At 42.3% G+C, this 22,151-nt stretch overlaps 1 protein-coding gene across 1 annotated transcript in view; it reads right to left on the bottom strand.

The window, feature by feature from the left end:
• Window positions 1–22,151, bottom strand: part of LOC311320254 (phospholipid-transporting ATPase ABCA1) — a gene marked incomplete at both ends in the record, with an annotated part of 445,813 nt that overhangs the window by 354,923 nt on the left and 68,739 nt on the right. Inside the window, 2 exons of the mRNA XM_084451987.1 lie at window positions 13,050–13,271; window positions 16,209–16,431. Coding sequence (XP_084308113.1) covers window positions 13,050–13,271; window positions 16,209–16,431 — 445 coding nt within the window. The remainder of the gene's footprint in view (window positions 1–13,049; window positions 13,272–16,208; window positions 16,432–22,151) is intronic.

Raw genomic sequence — 22,151 nt, 5'->3', positions numbered from 1 at the left:
ATCAATGAACTACCATGAGGATATGAGAAGTAGTGGGTAGATTGACCTCAGTGGACTGAGTTTGGCGGGTGGCTGTTGAAATATGGTAGGCAACTCATGTGGTACAAACAAAGATTGGTTGGAGCAATCAGTTGGAAATCACAGATGATGCTCTGCCCCTAGGCCAATCAGTCTCTGCCACCATGTTTCCCACCAGATGTTTGGTTATGCCTCATTGACTCACAGCATTTAACTCAGGCAGATGCTGCAAACGATCAGAGAGTAACACATTAATGTGCAAAAAGAACCAGAAACCACCATAGATGTTCTCTCTTTTAATTCTGTAGCATTGACTGCAGTGTGATCAAGGCCAGTCTCGTCGGTGAATGACAAAAGGGGGCCATTGTACAGTTAGTTGTACTGCCATGCCCCCCAAAGTCTGACCCAACTGTCTATTTTCTCACCGGTGACCCCTTCAGTCCCAACCCCCAAGCTCCAATGTCTTCGGCCAAACAATCGACAGCCAAGATCAGGGGTGACAGCCAGGCAGTGGACGACCCCTTCATGACCCCAATGTGACAGGCTGACAGAGCAACGTGGTGGTGGGGGGGGGGGGGCATCCTGTTTGACTTTGAGAAGGGCAGGAGTTTCTGGGCAGGGAATGGGAAGCAGGCATTACAGACAACAACATATTTACAGTAGAGCATGACAATAAAGAAGCCACAACATCCATTCAGTGGAGAACAAGAAAACTACTGACTGAGAAAACAAGTTTGTCCTAAAAAGAATGGCTGAAGATTCCAGTTTGTGGAGAAGGTCAACATAAAAAAAAAAAACGGTTGTGTAATTGGGTTTTGAATTTGCCATGTCTTGTTGTCATGTCTGTCCTTCACAACACCTAACAACCTATACATGTGCTTAGGCAGTGACCTTCTGTCAAAACATTGCATCTGAATAATGAAAACATAATTGACATATATATTAACAGCGATTGTATGAAAAGGACATCAAAGACAATAGTGTAGGGACTGTGGGTTTGCCTCAAAGGTGTGTGTTTTCTTCCATCTAGGGAAGCCTGCACATCTCTAATAAATAAACTACAGGGCTGAACTGGATGTCAAGCTAGGTCAGAGGAACATTGTTCATGCAAATTAGAGGAGTAGCCCATCGGTCTAGGGAGGGCCAAGGAGAAAATACAAAGGGTGGAACTCCACAAAGCCACTTGAGTGGGGAGAGTACGTAGAAAAGATGGCTTCATAACCAGATGGTGTTTTTTTCATCCACCCACAACGGATATGATATAGGATATTTACACGATGAGAATGGGCAGAATGCCTGACTGCAAAATCACAAAGACCTCTCAAAGAGAAGACCCATTTGAATCTTGAAAACGGTAGACTACTACTTCTGTCTGAATGCAAGATTCAAAGACGTGGCTTACAGTAACAGAATAAAAACACTGTGTTGCCAGATGGCAAAGCAAGATCTCTTTGAGGAGGCTGTGGCAACACATTTCGGTTTTGGTTGTGGAAATATTGTTCTACTGTAATTTAGAGTCTTGGAAGACGTGTCTAGGCCCAGCAGCAATGAAGATAAGATTTGTAGTGTCTGGACGAAAACGAGAGCTTCTGGACAAATGGTCTTACTACTACCATAAAGGTCACTCAGAAAGGCTGCTATACATTGAAAGCTGAGCAAGAATATACTATTTATCTTCTATTTTAAAGGACAAGATCATGTAAAAAATACTATCCCATGGGCTCATCCATTCTCTTGCTACGTATCTCCACCATTATGACTGAGTTCTTATACTGCACCTCTGGTAGGGAAAGGACAGAAAAGTAATATCAATGCGTCAACATTATCTTAAAAGCTCAATAACTGAAGGATGTGAAACAACAGTCTTTTATTAGAAACTAAAATCAAAAGGGCAGGTTCTCATAGAAAATGTTTATACATCAAATACAGTAGCTAGTTTCTAAAACTATACTGTCCCAGCCAACATGTTTATGTGGGCCCCACATAGGTTATGCATGCTTGGGCTACATGAGTCCACCTAAGTGGACATGGGCCCCAAATGAACATCATATCTGAGGCACTCTGTGTTCTTAATGGCTGTGATGGTGAAGTGATTTAATGAATAATGATAATAATAATAATAATAATAATAACAATTATTATTATTATTGTTATTAATATTGTTATTGTTATTATTATTATTGTTGTTGTTGTCGCTTTTAAACATTTGAAATTATGTCTGTTTACTGTAACTTCATCCCACTTCTGACACCATGTAACTTTAGGTTCGCTGTAGCAAAATCAAGTGTCAGATGTGAGAAATACATTCCATGGAGATTCAATAAAGTAGTCAGGATATGACATCTCCGGCGATTCAGTGGCATCGTTAGTCCACTTTGATGGAGGCAGACTGAAAGGACATTCATCACCTATTAGTTTAATTTTCTCAACATAACGCCAGTCATTAATCGGCAATGACCTAAGATAATTGTTTGTCTGACTGGCCATTGGCAAAGACCTCGGAATTTGAATTGAAAGTCAGTCGATGGGCCAATCCCAATGTCCCCCCTAAACTCGCAAGCCCTGAACCTTCACAGATGTATTGACCTCACCTGGTAAGTGGTTGAGTGCGAGAGGCTGCAAGGGCTCAAAATGGTATAAAAAGGAATGGGACAACACATTTTGCCATCACCTTATGATCTTTTTATTTTATGTTTCGATTTTATGTTATGTTTTTCTTGTAGGTCTACATGTTAATTAATTTGGTCTGAGTCAAATCCCCTTCACATTATCACAACCCTACCCTATCCTAAAAATATGTATGTTCAACTTGTTGAAATCATTTCATTTTGTGGTCATAAGTTAATTACATTAGGCCTACTGTCTGTGGTTTTTGTTTGTGATGAATCAAAAAGTATTGACTCAAGAATGACAACATTTCTGCACAAATACCTCACAACTCTTTCCATATTCTCAACTGAAGGAACATTGCACTGAGATGGTTGATTAATGTCATGCAGCTTTTAACTGATCAATCATGATTTATGGCAATATAATGTGTAATTTATAACCATAGACTACATACAGTATTTTCAAACAAATCAAATGAATTAATTAATTTTATTCTTTGAGTGCAAAATCACACCGGGGTGCCTCAATACACTTAACAACAAAATTATAAACAACACAGAAATTAACAGACAAGAACATAGACAGACAAATGTGAAAACGCATGGACAATGATACAAACCCATAGGGTTGATAACCTATACATATGAAACCAAAACAATTAGCCTATAAAGCTACTTGTGCAGATAAGCAAGTCCAGCTGAAAATATGAAAACATATTTGTAACGTTAACGTTAGGGTTGATCCGTCCGTGCTTGTTTATTGGCCATTCTTCGGGTAACCCTGTGTTTCATGGCACAACGATATGAACTGTGTGTTATTCCCCTAAGCCAGGGACGGTGCACTTGACCCTCACGCACGCGCCTCAGAGTCTGTGAGTCCGTAAGGCTGGACATTGGCGTTGGCGTGGTGTGCCATGCAGGTACAACATAATTATATGCACACGACCACATTGATTGATTGATTGATTGATTGATTGATTGATTGATTGATTTTATTTATTTATTTTTAAGACAGGGAAAAGGTACAGTAGACATTTACCCTATAGAATAGGGAGAGATGCACTGTACAAGGTTATAGCTAAACAGCTAATTTCCACCCGCAGTCCCGGGGCAAATAAATATACAGTCTTAAAATAGTGGGACAAATATTACACAGTAGGAAAGTTACATACATAGAAGGAATACAAAAAAGTTATGTAGCAAAGATTTCACTCATTCCTATACCCACATCCCAACCTCCCCAGACCCTTAAAAAACAAACCCTAGGTACAGCCCCCATACATATGTGCCACACACACACACACACACATACACACACACACTTGACTACAGGTGCGACATATACCTCAATGGCACACACATCGCACACACTGTACAAATTGCATTTGTGCCTCCACTTTTTTTAGTATATCGTAATTGCATTGTATTTTGAGTTAAAAAATTAAAATAGTTTGCACTGTTTTTTGTATTTTCTATTTTCTATTTGCACTTTTGTTTTTTGTACTGTTTTGCACTGTTATGTCTTTGCACTGTCCTGTCCAGTCCAGCTCAGAGTGTCACTCAAAAACTTTCAGGACATTCTGATGTGGCATTTCAAAATAAAGGCCCTCTTAAAAGTCATATCCGTTGTTTTTCCTCAATATTCAGATTCGTTTCAAGGAAACTACCCATAGACCAAGACCAATTCCACTTCAGAGTGGTAGCAGAACACCTCAGAGTGTCATACAGAAACTTTCAGGACATTCAGGTGTTTCTGCATTTTTTGTTTTATTTATCTCCCCGAGTTGCTGCGTTATACTGTTAGTGTCATCACCTGGGAAAGCAGAGAGATCTATCCTTTATGATATAATGGAACAGTGCCTTACCTCTCCATTTGTTCCTCCTCTTCCTCACACACACACACACACACACACACACACACACACACACACACACATACACACACACACACACACACTAGCATCATCACACCAGTTTGTTTTTGCAAACATATCCTCCCCATCACCCTCTCCCTCAGGTATGTGAACAATGAAGTTGTGGTGTGGTTGCTTCCCCCCACTAGCTACCTAATCAGGGGTGCAAACTAGTCACCTTTCAGCGAAATTCTCCGTTTTGAATCAAAAATAGGCCATTTGTGTGATTTGTGTAGATCTGAATATGTTTTTGAAGTGTTTGTATGGGCTGCTATTAACAACATGATGCTAATTTGCTTTCACTTTCAAATAAGTGTTCTTCATCCATCTATTTTGTACTAAGATAAACTATAGGGCTGATAGTACCCTACCAAAATCAATCAAAAACTCGAAAGGTTTTTAAAAAAAAAGCCCACATCCTCCATGTGAATCTAATAGTACCAGACCTGCTTTTCTGTTGTGTGATGGGAAATGCATGATTTTATTGATTTGAACGTAAACTTGAACTTCTGCTACAGGTGTAAGAATCATTTTTAGTGCTCTCTCTCTCTCTCTGGAGAGATCAGACCAGAAACTCTCTTCTCCTCCAGATCACTCCCTATCACCACTTCCAACACCCCCCTCACCCCAGCTCCCACCTGGAGACAGGGAGACCCAGACAAATCATGACTGTACCACTGTGACCAGTGTGGGAAGAGCTTCAGTCAAGAGGCACCTCAGGACACACCAGCATGTTCATACAGGATTGAAGCCATACCACTGTGATCAGTGTGGGAAGAGCTTTACTCAGTCAGGAAACTTAAAGACACACCAGCATGTTCATAGAGGAGAGAATCCATACCATTCTGACCAGTGTGAGAAGAGCTTCATTCAAGGGAACAGTCTCAGGACACACCAGCGTGTTCATACAGGAGAGAAGCCGTACCACTGTGATCAGTGTGGGAAGAGCTTCACGCAGTCAGGAGACTTAAAGACACACCAGCGTGTTCATACAGGAGAGAAGCCATACCATTGTGACCCATGTGGGAAGAGCTTTACTCGAGAGGACAGTCTCAGGAAACACCAGCATGTTCATACAGGATTGAAGCCATACCATTGTCCAGAGTGGGAAGAACTTTGCTCATTCAGGACACTTAAAGACACACCTCCGTGTTCATAGAGGAGAGAAGCCGTACCACTATGACCAGTGTGGGAAGAACTTCACTCAGTTAGGATACTTAAAGAGACATCAGTGTATTCATACAGGAGAGAAGCTGTACCACTATGACCAGTGTGGGAAGAACTTCACTCAGTTAGGATACTAAAAGAGACATCAGTGTATTCATACAGGAGAGAAGCTGTACCACTGTGACCAGTGTGGGAAGAACTTCGCTCATTCAAAACAATACTCCAGGAGCTTGCTCGATCGCCTCGTTGAGAGGGGTCAGGGAAGAATTTTTACAGCTCACTTATCTGGCCCCCGGGTGATTACTGTTTTTTTTCTTCCCTCTGGAATATGTAGAGGTGGGTCGTATGCCCACCTCCCTTGTTCTCTGTAAAGCGCATTGTGTTGCCTCTGGGTATGAAATTCGCTATACAAATAAAGCTTTGATTGATTGATTGATTGATTGATTGATAAGCAGCAGGCCGTGGTTGAAAAGCTCAACGACAAGAACCTTGGCAAACACCTTGGAGCCTTTGTCCTCAACGTCTTTGCACAGCTACGCATCTCTGATCAGGGGTTTGCAAGCCAAGAGGCGGAGTTCACACAAATCAAGGAAGCCAATGAAAGGCTGCAGCGAGAAAAAGAGGAGCTAACCCTGCAGCTCACTGCGTCTAAGCAAGAAAAGACTCAGTTGAGCCGCAAGGCCCTCGAGGCCAAGCAGGAAATAGAGGAGTCAAGAAAGAAAGGGACAGCTTCCTAGAACCGCCAACCGGCAACTTGCCTGACAGAGAAGGAAGACCTCATATAAGCTCTTCAAAGCAGCCAAAAACACTGCCGAGAGCTAAGATCTGAGTGTCTTGAGCTCCTGAGTCAGGATGGCCTGAGTGAGGAAGGGTCTTCCAAGAAGGAGCCCCAACTATCCTCTTTGGCGGCGGCCAGCTGAAGTGCATCCTGAGTTGTCCACACCTGCATGGGGTCAAGCAGAGGATTTTCCCAGCAGCACCCGCTAACCTCACGAAATCCACACTCAAACCCCCGTGCATTGGAGCTTCTAAACAGGCCCATCGAGCCCTGGTACTTCTGCTCTGTGGCCAAATGAAACCACATCCCCTTTCGAACAATCCGTTCGATTTACTGAGGGGGCGTGAGCCTCGCCACAATCTTACAGAGCTCCATGTGGTGCTGGTCGGCCAGCTGCGCCGCAAGTCCCTCCACAACCCCATGGGGGTTCACTCCCTGCAGGTTTCTCAGGCATCTGTAAAACGGTTTGCCAAACACAAACTCCCCACGAGCAGTCCAATGCTAAAGTGGTGTATGACCTTTGCTCCCTGAGCCCTGTCCTGGAACTCAAGGGAATTCAGGGATCATGATCATGATCCTGATCATGATCAGGGATGCTCCCAGTCCTGAAAGCAGGATCAAAATCAGCAGTGGAACTCTTGTCCCTGCAATCATAATGGATATGACTCGCAATGTGAATGTGAACCTAAGTCATCCCCATGCATTCCAGCCCAAGCCAGACAATGGTGGCTCGGCCAAAGGAACTGAGAATAGGGTGCCGCGCACAGACCGGGCCTCGACTAAGAACAACGGAACGGTCCGAGTTGATAAACGAGACTTCGAGAGATTCCTCAACCAAAACCCCAAGGCGGACAAGCCCTTATCACTAAGCCGGGGCCCAGCTTATCCCTCAAGGTCTGTAGCTGTGAACTCTATAAAATGGTTGGTGATGTCCTATCTATAGGAAAATTCCTATCTTCTTAATACAGTAGGCTAGCTATTCCTAAACTCATGGTTTTGTCATAGACTATCCCATATCTCATAGGCTATATTATATATTTGCTTAAGAAATCCTAATGTAGCCTAACTATTCAATTCTATCTCAAACAGTCTGTCTGCATTTGAATTGATAGTTTATACAACTGGGCTGGAATATTTGGAGCAGAATGCCAGGTCGACACCTAAACTTGGTCTGGTGGTACAGTAGGTTCCCTACTAGCAGTACGTAAAGCCGACGTCGTAGTATAGTAAATTGCTATGTTACCAACAGGTGACATTGTGACAACATCCCTATATGCAGGGCTGTACATTGCGACATATATGTCGCACGTGCTATGAAAAAAAATGTCTGTGCGATTAATTTATTTGCCCTGTAGCACGCGTGCGACAGACAGCGAGCCGCTTGTATGTAAAGTTAGCGTTTTTTTCCGTGTTGAAGCCGGGAGGACGAGTGAGGTGAAATGAAGTGAGAGCAGTCAGGTAGGCTAGCCTATAGCTTCCCCCGGACCAGTAAACTCTGTTCGGGCAAGTTCCTCATGCAGTTGTCTGATCGGACAAGTAAAAAATAGCCTATAGTTGAAGTGTGATGAATATGTTACGTTATCTAAAAAAAAATACAGTGTAGAAACACGACGTGGAGCTACACCCAGTAGCCTAGCCTATGTTTGAGCCGAAGCGGAGCCTCCTACGTAGCTTACGCGCTGCTGTCTGTCAGTCAGCAAGCAAGCATCATTTCTCAATGAGACGGCCCACACCACAAGCGCGAGTACAACATGCGAAGCAGAGGCGCTGCCCTGATTGACGGACTGATTGAGCGACCGTCTTTTTGGCTGGCTGAACCGTAAGTTTAACAATGCTAACTAGCTAACTTTTCAATTATATGTCACACAATTTTGTTATTTTCATTCTTTAAAAGTCATATATGCATACAGGAATACAGGAACCTAGGTCTCTGAAACTTTTTGGGGGGAGGACGCCCAGACCCCCGCTTTGGTATATAAATCCTCCTTATTTTGGCTGTCTTCAGCTTGACACCGCCACACCAAGAGATCAATTCCACAGGAAACACTGGTTCCTTGTTCAGATCATAGAGAAAAACCCAAACAAACGAGCAAAGGAAAAAGATGTTGAAATTATTAATGAAAAAGAAGATAACCCAAATCATGAAGACACTGTATATGTACAGTAACATCCCTTTCCCGGTGGTTTTAAGTGATGAACTGCATAACTTGTGTTTAGTAGAGGTGATAATGGACATTTTTTACCTGTGCTACAACTTTCTGGCTCTGTGCTACAGAACTATCAACCCCTGTAGCACCAGTGCTATGTGCTAAAAAAGTTAATGTACAGTCCTGCTATATGGTCGCAAAATAACCTATCCTCAGGGAGACTGTACGGCAAAATTACTGTAATGTTATAGAAATACATACCACAATGTAATTAAATAATGTAACAATTACTTTATATTACAGTCCTCATCCTTACTTAAGGGGAGACACGGCAGGTGAAAACATCATTTTTCAATGCCCTGGTCAAATTTGAGATTTTGTGCTATTTTGCTTCATGTCTTCTTTCAGACTAGTGGAAATAAAACATCAAAAATACGCATTTAGATGTTTATTTTACTTCATTTAGTCTGTTTGCGTCTGTAGATTATTCCTAAATTCACCAAATGTTAGCATTCTTACGCAACATGCCATACCGCGACCGTTGTCTGGACCATAGCATCCCAGGTATCGTTGAAACGGTCTCTCTATCTAGCACAATGTTGTCGCAACCAAACTTGATAATTTCATTTGTATCAGCAACCAATTGTGGAAATACAAAGGCGGGTTTGATGCTAAGCGTGAAAACTCATTGACTGTTGTTGATTTCTGAGAACATGATTGGTTCAGATGCGTCATGTGACACGTTTCTACTTCCTGATCTCAAACCAAAACAATGCCGTCTGTGATGCGTTCTAAGCGTACGAAGCAACAACAACAACAGTGTTTGCTCGCAAGGTTGAACAGGACGGCGCGGCTGTTGTAGGGGCATGTCGACATCATCACCTTGGTCCGAGCCGCTCTGCGCGTGAGTGAGATCTTCGGTCTCCTGCAGCGGAGTCTCGAAGAAGTGTGCTTGGAGGATCCTCACCATAGGGTCGAGGAGAGTGCAGACCTGGCAGTCGGGAGACGGAAGCGGGAGCGGCCCCATACAGCAGAAGCAGAGAGGATGTCCCACATCGCTGTAGCGAGTGTGGCAACTGCAGAATCTATCTGGCAGACTAGTCAACGCCGGCCGGGGGTCTCCGGAGTCGCTGATTAGTCATCTTCGGTTTTTCTCTTCTCAGTCGTTTTCGCGAGCTGAACATTTCAATGGAGCAGTTGTGCAGGCGAAGCCCGCTTATACAGTGGTGCACTGGACCTGGTTGGACACAGGTGTGTGGATGTTTTTTTTCTTCAGTCAGTTGTAGCTTGCTAGGTTTCACTAGCCAATAGGAGCTAGCCCTGCGGGGCGGAGCTCCACGACATAGAACAGTTTTGGCCATCAGCTAGGCTAATTAAATAGCTGGGTTTACTGAGTTCAAGCTCCACCTCTGAATCGCTGTCTGTGGCTGTATTCTGCCAGTATGCCTGTTTTGGTCATTTAGCCCTATTTACAGTATGTCTAACATGAACTGGAGACATAGAGACCATAATTTCACTGATCGATCAAGTATTGAGCTAGATTGACATTTTTGTCCAACTCAAATGTCTTTACAATGGAAGTGACAGAGGCACAGGAAAACACGAAAAGTGTATCCTTTTCCGAGACGGGAAGCTCATGGTTTAATCTTACTTGCCTTAGTATACTGTCCTGTGAAATGCAGGCTATTTGCAAAGTAAATAAACCGAACGTTGAAACGACAGTTACATTTGAAGTGGAACTATTGAGATGACACAGTCCTCCACAGGGTGGAAATTCAGTACATCCTTATCTTATCGGGTCTCGGGAAATGGTAGACTAAACTGATTACAATCACAAAATGATCACATTATCATACATTATGTGATTTTTGGGATTATTGATCGTACCACGTACAAAGGGCAAATTTATCGTACAAATGCAATAATTACGTACATCTGGCAACGCTGCCTGGCACTCACCACGTGAGGCGCACCTCCCACTCTGAAAACCAGGATAAGAAGATATATAGTAGGTAACTGTCTATATAGAAGACATAGCTGTACAGTATGTTCTTAAAGGAGTAGTAAAGGGAAAAATCATGTTTAGCCCTGTTTAAAGGTCACTTATGATCATATACAATGGTTCAGATCAAAACGTTGACAAAACTAGCACTTTTGAGAAAGTTGATAATTGCTCTACCACCGTTTAGGTCATACAATGGATGTGGGTGGGCACCTTGAAAAATCATTCAAAAACATGTTAAACTCTCGATTTCAAAGACAAGAAGCTCTACGAGGGGGTAATTGGTGTCCGCTGGTGTTCTGAAATTCGCTGCAAAGTATGAATCCTGTAGGGTTTTATTGCAACTCCCTCCTCGCGGGGGCACCGGCGTCAGCCATTAAACCTCTGGAACTTGTCCAGAAAGCTGCTGCTCGCCTGGTGTTCAACCACCCCAAATTCTCCCACACAACTTCCCTACTCCGTTCCCTACACTGGCTCCCTGTAGCGGCTCGCATCCAGTTTAAAACTCTGGCGCTAACCTACAGGGCAATGAAAGGAACAGCCCCCTCCTACCTCCAGGCCATGGTCAAACCCTACATCCCCTCCCGACCACTACGCTCTGCTACCTCAGGGCGACTGGTTGCCCCGTCACTCCGAGGCTCCTGCGGTCGATCGACACGGTCACGGCTCTTCTCTGTCCTGGCCCCGCAGTGGTGGAATGAGCTGCCCACTGATGTCAGGACAGCAGAGTCGCTGCCCATCTTTCGTCGCAGGCTCAAAACTCATCTCTTCAAGAAGTACTACAACAATCCTCCCACCTAAGCACTTATTATATTATATTGCACTGTACTTTAGATTGTGATTCTTGCACTTTGCTTCAGCACTAGATTATGCTCTTAGTCACTTGTTTGTTTTAGAAAGAAGATGCACTTGTGAGTTCTGGCAAGTAGTAGTACATTGGCTCTTCCTACGTTAAATGCAATTATTGTTAGTCGCTTTGGATAAAAGCGTCTGCTAAATGACTGTAATGTAATGTAATGTAATGTAATGTAATGTAATGTAATTGATCATTTTATGAAATCCATTGACTTGTATTGACGCGACCGTTGTAGATGTGTAGATCAATCCGCAGAGGGGATTCAAGAAGCGGAACTACTTACGGTAGCTATTGTTATTGTTTATGTTGCTAGGCTACCTAGTTTGCGGAAGTTTACACACCTATGTGCTGCGACGAAATAGTTCTATGCTAAATATTTAAAAAAGCCTTTCCAGATGAACTAGAATCTTACTTTATGGCGAATTATATGTCAGAACGCCAACTAACACCTCTGTGAGTTTCTTGTCTTTGAAATTGAGAGTTTAACATGTTTTTTTAATGATTTTTCACGGTGCCCACCCACATCCATTGTATGACCAAAACGGTGGTAGAGCAATTATCAGACTTTCTCAAAAGTGCTAGTTTTGTCAACGTTTTGATCTGAACCATTGTACATGATCATAAGTAACCTTAAAACAGGGATAAACATGATTTTTCCCTTTACTACTCCTTTAAGCAATGTAGAAGTTATCATTTTATTCAATTAGCTTTAGGTTATCTGAGCATGGATTAATCTATCGTTGGTTGAATTTGATAAACTTTACAGTCTTTTTATATATTCTAGGATTGAGTTGCCCAACCCTGTAGTAGCTACAAAGTGATGCAGCACAGAGTGGAGCAGCACAGCATAGGATTGAGAAGCAACTTTTTAGAATAGTTTTTAATCAAAAATAATTTAATTTCAAAGATAGGTAGATCATTAAAGGCTGGATATTTGCTATTTACTGTATGAAGCAGTATTAAGTGCCACCATCACTGCTGCCACTGCATGCACCCATGTACTCCCATGTCAAACCCGCTAAATTAAGGGCCCCCAGATAACAAATCCCAATTTAACCCCTGATCACAGGAATATAAGATATCATTAAATGCCCGATGGTGAATTGTCCAGTAGTAAATCTAAGATACCTGTCTAGACAACTACTGTATATAGCCTAAAATGTTGCGACGTGTAGCTCATTGGGACTGAGATTTGTTTTAGGATTAGGGTTATGTTGCCCAGTTGGGGTCCACCTACCACCAAGTGTAATCCTGCATGAAACCCACATGGGCAGTTGACATGGGGCCACAATCTGATAGATCAGTTCTGGAAGTGGGGTACGAGTGGAGGACCCAAATGAGCCCCACATACAAATGTTGGCGGTGTCAGTGGGAAAGCCAAGGGGATACATGTAGTCAACAAAACATTTGCTAAAGCAGTTCTGAAACATGGGAACTGTTTTTTAAATCTAGATTAGGCCTAACCCTCGACTGGGGTAAACATGTATTCTCAATAGAATGATGTCCTCCACTGTGCAGCCAGGGACTAGGGGAAGCCATCCCTAAAGAGAGACACTCACCACGATGATCTTGACCCTGAAGCCCATGACGTCCCTCCAGGCGTAACAGAGGATGTGCGGGAGGTAGAGGATGAAGTAGATGAGGCCGCCGCAGGCTGCCGCCAGGTTCGCCTTGGAGAAGAAGACGCTGATGAAGAAACACTGTGTGACGGTGGCCATGCAGAAGACCAGCAGGAACACAAAGACCACGGAGGGGTCACTGTACTGCAGGACCTTCCCATACTGCATCGGAGGTGATCATGGTGAGGCAGAGGAGGAGAGGAGAAAAAAACATGATGGTAAAATGTGAAACAAACATTTGAGACATCACCGTTTCTTGTGTCCAACTGGAAAGAGCTGTGGTGCAGACCGAAAGCTGGTCCATTACCATTGAATGTAGTGATTGTGAGTGTATTATTCCCCAGAAAAATGAGGCAGTACTGTAAGCACTTGATTGAAATAGCTCATTGTAGATGATTTGAAAAGCAGCAAGTGGAGCAGAATGACTCGCTGGGTGTTAAAGATCCATGTGACAGACTCCCTCAGACACAATCTTTGAGGCTTGAATTCTAGCCTTTAATTTCACTCAATTGTGAGTTTATAGCCAGTCATTATTACCTCCCAGGGTGATTTCATTCTGCTCCCCAGCATTTCTGAAGAGATAATTTCCTACTCTTGGAGAGATATTCATAAAGGTTTTATTCATTACATCCTCTACAGCGATAGATGTTCAGTGTTGTGAGAAGTGCTTGTACATAATTGGTATGTTATGCAATTATATGTTAATCTAAAATATAGTTCCTTTAAATGTCCTATGTCATGTTCTTCAGATACTACTGTGTGGCATCCCTCTGTTTATAACCCATAATTTGTGGCATGTTTACATTCCTAGAACACAACCATTATGATTTCGAACTATCTGTTGTCCACAGCCCTCCAAGAGCAGGACAACGTCTCCCTTGAATTACAAGGCAATCAGCTGTGAATCACCTTGAGGATGAGGGTGAGGAGCAGAGCACTGATGGCCAGCGGCAGAATGCTGGACAGCATCCAGCTCAGCCAATAGGTGGATGCCCTCAGACCCATCATCCTCACTGTCTCCTTCAGCCGCGCTTCCTTCTCCTGGACGACGCCCTTCACCATCATGGCCACTGAGTAGATCCAGGCCAGGGTCAGGTACAAGGGCAGGGAGCGCGTTAGAGACCGAAGGAACCTGAGGACAGCAAGGGGCAGTCACCAGGAAGTAGAGGAGCAATTCCGACAATCAAGTTGAGTTATTAGCACCATGCGGACTGAGTAATTGATAGTGGTTTCGCGTTCATGCATTGTGGTGGCACTTAGGTGGATTGTGTACTTTACACCCAGTAACCAAAGTACCATGACAAAGTTGGAAATAGTTAACAAAAAGTTAATGAAGAACAGGTTTCCCCAAGGTTTAGGGGTATATTGATTATCAGCGAGTCATTATTTCCGCCATTGACCATATCATTTTTCTTTACCTACTTAACACCTGAGTGGAAAGCATAATAGCCTAAATGCGACAAGTCTGGAGTGGAGAGACAATTGGCCTCGATTGGAGAGAATCGGGTGTTGATGACAGAACGGGAGCCGTCACACTTAATCCAGACACAGCCATCAGATAATTCTCATTCCCTGTTATATTAATACGCTGAAAATGGGCATGAAATTAACATTTAGAATGTGCCTATGATTTGAATACACATCATGCTCAATCATTCCTCTAAGGCAGCCGCCCTAACTCAATTTATTGTTATTAATGTTTACAAATTGTTGATGGCTGGCAAACGCATTAGGGTGATGGGAAATTACATTTCTCCCAGCTGCTCAAATATCAATTTTATTTACCAGAAGCGTTTTCTAATTAAACTGCAGGAATTGATTAGCTGATCTAAATGAAGAATCATCCTTTTCTATTCCACGTATCCACATGTAAGAATCAGGAAGCTGAAGAGAGGCCTGCACCTTCAAGTAGCAGATAACAACAATGCTTCACTTTTTGGTGATGAGAACAAAATGGCCTGCCCATTGTGATAATTGTTGTATAATTTAGTTTGGATGCACATTAGTGCACAGACAGGGGATCAATTCCACAGATAAGCCACTTAATCACGTGTCACAGGATCGATGACACTGAAGAGTGATGTACATATAAACGACAGGGCAAACAACTCGCGTGTCTAGACATTTCACTTAAGGGACGGGAACTCTTAGAAGAGAAAATAATCAGTGGCCTGAACCTTCCTGAACATTTGCACTGGATTTGTACAAATAGTCATGTTTTTACCATCCGCTGGGCACGGCAAGAATATTATGCATCATAGCAATATGCATTATCCCAAGGTTATCCAGTATGTAATGTCAGGCATGATTACAAAGTCTAGCTTTGGTTGTCGTACTAGGCCTACATCATTGCAATATTCATCATTGCAGTATTCATCATTGCAGGGTTTCATCTTTGATATTGTCTGTACACAGAACTGCATATTGTACCTCAAGAATGATTAATTTCCAATGACTGTAACTATTTTAAAGTAATATGTTCCATATATTTTCAAGATAGATTATCATTGCGGATTTTAATGTGCACAGCATAGGGTGAGAACTGATGCAATCACATGAAATTAGCCAAAATGACATACAGGGGGCTGATTTCCTCTTAAGCAAAAATTGTCAGCATGTGGGTGTGATTTAAAAATCAAAAGGTCAAGGCTGATTCATCCCAAATCCTCTATTGGCAGTATGGTGATTAACCAGGAACCAGGAATAACAAACTACAAAGCACAACCATTTCATGAATCTGATACTTTATCAACAACCTTACAAAAGGTCCAGCTATACCGACGTCTATGAATGTGTCAACTGTTTAAAATAATCTAACTATGCAATCTGAATTGATTGGTTTTTACCTTAACTACAACAGAGATCCTACAGTTTCTTAAAAGCCAAAGGTTTCCAATTTGGAGGGCGGTCATCATGCTTACTTCTATAGTAAATAGGACGGTGGACATCAAAGTTTGAGACAACCAGTGGTGCAGGTGACAATAATTGCACCACAATACAGTACATACACAGAAAAATAAACAACAAAAAGATTGTGTGCTTTGTAATTTGATATCTTGCGTAACCTATGCATCCTATGCCTTGGTTCTTCATACTGACCTTAACCATGACACTTATGAGAGCACAAGGCACCGTGAGCAGAACTAAGTTTTCGGCGAACCACGCAAACCAAAGGGCACCGTTCTGGACTCCCATGACCCGCAGGACCTCTTTGAGCCTCAGCTCCTTCTCCAGCACCAGGCCCTTGATGGTCATGCAGACGCTAAACATGAAGGCCAGCACCAGGAACATTGGCAGCATTCCTCCGATGCTCTGGATGAAGCTGGGTGCAGAGGGAGGCAATCGAAGAGGTCAGGAAATGCCCGGACGGGGGTATCGACAGACCAGGCTTTGATAAGGGAGGGGAGTCGCAACTACTGTAGATAGGAGCTGATGCATTATGTATTGATGATCTGTTGTTTACTCCCCTTTTGTGTCGATATGAAGATGTTTGAACCGGATGCTTGGAGAAGAGTCTAAAAAGCATGTTGCGGCAATAACAAAATCAATTCGTAAAAGTCCTTTCATGGAAATGATTTACTTACGTAGATTTCCTCCTGATGATGACAGAGCACTATTTAGAAGTCTGGGTTACTTACTCATTCATGTCAAAACTGGATGTCACTTTGCAGAGAGAAGTGCTAATCATTACCACATGTGTCTTTTGACATTGTGTTACACTGACAGGATTGACTTCCCATTGCTCTCCCCATTTGGCATATGTTGTACCGACCTATTCCTTTTCAAAGTTGATGTTCATCCCTTGCAACAAACCTCATTTTTGCAAGGGATGATCCATGAACACAAACACTTTGATGGTTTTTAATCAGGGGTCCAACACTTTCAAAGATACAACACTGTTCTTTTTTTTTCTTTTACATTGAGCTAACCTTCAAAACTGGTTCATCAGCTCAATCTATCCATTTAGTATAACACGCCATGTCCGGGATGATTTCATGCTGTTACAATACAATAACACCACATTAAACCGGCTTCCTAATGCCACCAAAATGCCATGTCAATATCTTGACGCCAATATAATTACGTGTTACCTACTGTATGTTCTATCAGACAGTAAAGGATATGTATCATATGGACTCAACATTTGACAAAGTATGGATCTCACGTATCAGTCCCGCTTCAATGCAATCCCTATACTGTAAGAGCACAGTTCATCACAGCTAGTCAGTCAGGATACAAAGGGAGTATTTGCAGAATAGCACCCCACTTTCATGACTCATAAGAAAATCATCAAAGTACACTTCTGGTACATTCAGGTTTACATTGAGCTAATTTCTCCTCTCACTTTCAATGAGTGATTGTTAAGGGGCTTACTGAAACTTTGCCAACAGAAACCATTCTGAACAAAGGCCTACTTTCCTTAATTGGTAATTCACCCAGTACCATGAGAGCCATTTTCACAAGCAACTTAAGACCAGACCCATTTATTTTTTACCCCATCAGTGCCTAAAGGTTTTCCTCCACCTGGGAGAGTGAGCAGGGGGCAGACCTGAACAAGCAAACATGGGTAGTGGCTCCCTGGGGATGGTAAAAATGCGATATCGATATCATATCACGCACCGTCTCATATTAATTGCAAATTACAGCACAATCTGCCAGGGCCACTTTGAGTCCATTTACTAGATGAGAAGGGCCTTCTATAAAGGCCTCACCTGAACCCATCTCCATCATCTGCCAGAACCAGGCCCAGAACAGAGAGGGGGTATTGAGATATTGACATGCTTAACTATACGCACAGTCATTGTAACAGAAATACCTTGATAATCAACTTAAAGTCGCACAGAAATGAAAAAAGCATTCTGTCCCATTTTGGTTCACATAATTGGTCATAGTGTTCACCTATTCAACGAAGTATGCCCAAAAAAATTACAAAATTCTACTACTACTGTTGTAATCTTATATCAAAGTATATAATTTCTTACTTCCTGGAAAACGGTAGGTCACGTGCAATTACAGATGTGGGAAGTTAGAAATGTCACATGCTGCAGCATTTCACCTTCGCGGTATTTGGCAGGGAAATCCTGTTGGAAATCTCGTGGGATTTCAGACGGGTGTTATTTCGTTTTAGTGATGCACCACCGCCAGGTGGCATCTTTGAGTAGATTTAGCAGGCTGGGCTCAGTGTTTTTCTCCTATAGTCTACGAATGAAGCATCATTAAATTTCACATTCTTTAATTTAAATGCGCTGTTGTAAAGCACTTTGAGCTGAATTTATCTGTATGAAAGGTGCTATACAAATAACGTTTAATTGTTAATATTACCTTGTTCTCAAACACGTTTTCTCCATCTGGATGTAATTTAATTATTACGAACACCTATATCTAGGCCTACAGTAGCCTATCTATCTCGGTAACTGACGTCGGGTCAAGACGTGGTGGCTGTTAAGTCAAATGCGCAAAATAACAGTATTGTAAATATATTTGTTAGTAAACCCCGGAAGTAAATTTGAAGACGGGGCACCAGCTAATGTAGCCAAGTCTGAGCGCAGTAGGCTATATGGCTTCAGCACGATACAAAGAAAAAATAAGCTTGATCGGAGGTGTGGATCCATACAAAATTAACATAGTTGCCATGAGTAAAGATCACTCATTGCCAATCATATCCGGACATTAACTATCTTGTGCTTAGCGGCAGGTTTGACAGTGAGTGCGTTCACATGCACACTATACGCCGATCAACCGATAATTGTAATAATGCGATTATTGAAATGGTCTTGTGAACGCCTTTATCTGATTTCCAAAATCAGGGTAAGGTCTTAGAACTGCCAAAGACTTCCATTGGACGATTGTGGGTTTTCATTTGCACATAACTATATTTTAATAAAACATTGAAGTCCGCCTGTCAATGACTTTCCCTAAAATTGTGTTCTGTTGCACCCCCTATTGTTAAATTATAAATTAAAAAAACATACACAATATTTTGTTATTTGAATGATCTTGAATATATATATATTCAAGATCAATCAAATAAAAAAATATTGTGTATCTTTTTATTTATTTATACTGGCCGCCAGCAGTTCAATGAACGGCTATAGGGAATGCACAGTTTCGCGCTGGCTACAGCCTATTATATGCACAGTTTCGCGCTATGTAGGCTATTATAAATAAGTATTATTCATTGGGGGAGCTTGGACTCGCTGGGGACTGGTGGAGAGACGCAGAGCCTCCCCAGACGCGACATCCTCCAGTTGGCTGAAGAGCTGCGCGCTCTGGCGTCCAAACAGCCACCGGCGGCGCCCCTCGCAGTGTCCACAGAAGAATACCCCTAAAAAAATACCTGCATGGTGAAGACAAGCTGCAGCAAGAACAGAACTGTCTACCAATGCATGAAGTGCACCATAGCTGTCTGTGGCAGTTGCACTGCCAAGGTGCAGAGGATATGCGCGAAGTGTATTTGAGCTGCCGCCTCAACCGTGCGTAAGAGCAGAGCGCATCAACTCGTCACAAGTTACTCGTGTATAGCTACTAGTAGCTCATAGCCATTAAAACGGCTTATTGTTTTATTCATATATCAACTAGATAATTCGATAATAATGAGTAGCCTAGTAGGCTATAAAAGGAATTCAATAGGGCCTAATTAGCCTTAAGTTGTAGCCTAGGCTACAGTACAATCACAAGACGCATAGGCCTAGGATACCGTAAAAAGCGTTGCGTTATCATAGGCCTATTAACTAAGATAATTATTAATTAGGTATTATGTATCTACTTTCTATGCTGCATCTGTACAGTAGACTACTGTTTTATTTGGATCCTTGACCAATATGCTGTTCTTGTAGCCGTTTCATCGATTCTTCTCCTTTTGTGAAGTGTAGGCAATATTCTTGTTAAAGTGCGGCCTAGGCTTTATTCTAAAAAATATGAGAAAGGCGTCATAGGCCTACAGACACATACAAATCATATGTTGCTTTTAGTAACATTTAAAACAATGCAAATGCAAATCATGCAAAGTTGAAGGCCACATCAGTTAGGCTAGTGTTGGCATGATCTATAGATGCTCAGGTCATAATGTCCGTTGAAAATAATTCCCTCTAAGCACAATTTGAATTCTATTAAAATAGGTTAAAATTAAATTTCCACATATTCTGATTCCTTCTATATTATTTTTAAAATTTATTTTAATGTGTAGCCTAGGCTATAGGCTTCTGCGATGAACAAAACAGCCACAATGTAGCCTGCTTATAGCGAGCGAGAGGACAGTCTACCATAAAGTGTATAACCATAATGTAATATATCTAGACTACATGCATTGTGGTATTTCTTTATATAGCCCAGCCTGCCTATCAATTGTTTCTCAATAAACAGTTATGTCATCCTCTGAGTCCGAATAAGTAGGCTAATAGACCGGCAGCTCTAAATGCCTTCCCAATCAATGAGACATGGTTGTAAAAATGATGTTTTATTGATGAAAAGGGTTAAACTGAAAAACATGGAAAGAGTATTGCATTGATCGATGCAGTCAGTTCAAAAAGTAGGCCCATTTAAAATGACCAATTACATCTTCAAATCCCTTCTAATCTTGACCTTTGATAGGGTTTTTTCCCGCCCTTCTGCCAATTATATCCGGACATTAACTATCTTGTGCATACAGAGCACAAACAATGAAACAATGAAACAAATAGATTTCCTCCCTGTCTGTCTGTGGCATTCGCTACCAGCAAACACTGAAAATACAGGTCCTAAATTTATTTAGATTACACTAGCCTATCCAACTGGACCACTCCAATGAATGTTGAACGTAGCCTACTTTTATTCTTTAGGTTTTACAGAATCGGCCTACAATGTCCACACATGCATGCGCCATATCTGACTAGCTCGCCACTCGCCAGCGAACCTGGACTAGACTATTGTAACCCCCGCCCCCCTCTACAAATTATTTTATATTCAAATAAACTGGATGGACCGGTTTCCTAGCCTGGATCGTGGGGAGGGGGGTAGCCTACGTTAGCGGGTGCTTTGCCATGACCGGCCATTCCACAGGTGTTGGATTGAATTCGCTAGTTTGATTGATAGATGGATGGATTTAACGTCCAATGTAGATTGTGCAAGTATCCTATAGGCCCATGTGTAAGAGATGAATGGTTGTAACCATGAACTCAGCCAGAGGTAGGCCCTACTGTAGATTATCAGCATTATCACCAGTCTCAATTGATGCTTTCCTACGTGTTGCCATTCATTTAAACCACCATCTCACCTAGCGCCAGCTGAGGCTGTATTATAATAACTGAGCGGAGACACGAACAGAGACGGTTCAATGGCGTTTATATAGAACACGGACCAGAGAGATACAAACGGAGGTCAACCCAGGACAATCCGCGCGAGAATCGCGCGATAACAACATGTACCATACGGTACTGGCGTAGACTACTTCTGTTGCTGCATTTTTACATTTATGCTTTCATGATTTTAGAGCGCAATCAACATTTTCCAGGATTCCAATAAGTCCATCCATTCATCCAACTTTGTGCTATGCGCAGCGCAGGCTGGTAGCCTACTGTCAAGGATCACGACTGATGCACTCCCTTAACACGTCTTGCAACTCCCCAGACCATCAAGAGAATGTCAATATGAAAGACCTTAAGTGGGGTATTCCAGGAGGTAGCCTAATGTAGCAAGTCGTCGGTCTTCATGACGCACTGTTATGCTTGTTTGCTGTGTAGATCCAGTCATAGAAGCGGGCATCTCGTCCGGCGATTTGAAACAGCTGGTCAATTCACCCCAACAAGAATAGCCAAGCGAAGGACAAAAATTAAACCACAAACGTTACTGCTGGTCTTGAAACAACTGTGTTAGCCTAGTTCCATATGAGAACACTCCTCGGTCCAATTCCGTATAGTAGATCAGCCTGTGTCCACGTAGTTGCTAGCTAACTGGTGTGTACATTCCATGAATATCCGAAGCAATTATTCCCTATGTAGTTCACTATATGGGTAACACTACTTAGGGAATAGGGAGTGAGTGAACCATTTCAAACACATCTCTAGT

Source organism: Borostomias antarcticus (assembly GCF_949987555.1).
Source record: "Borostomias antarcticus genome assembly, chromosome: 17".
NCBI classification, from domain to species: domain Eukaryota; kingdom Metazoa; phylum Chordata; class Actinopteri; order Stomiiformes; family Stomiidae; genus Borostomias; species Borostomias antarcticus.
Note: the sequence above shows the minus strand (reverse complement) of the source record. Positions and strands in the feature narration are given on the sequence as shown.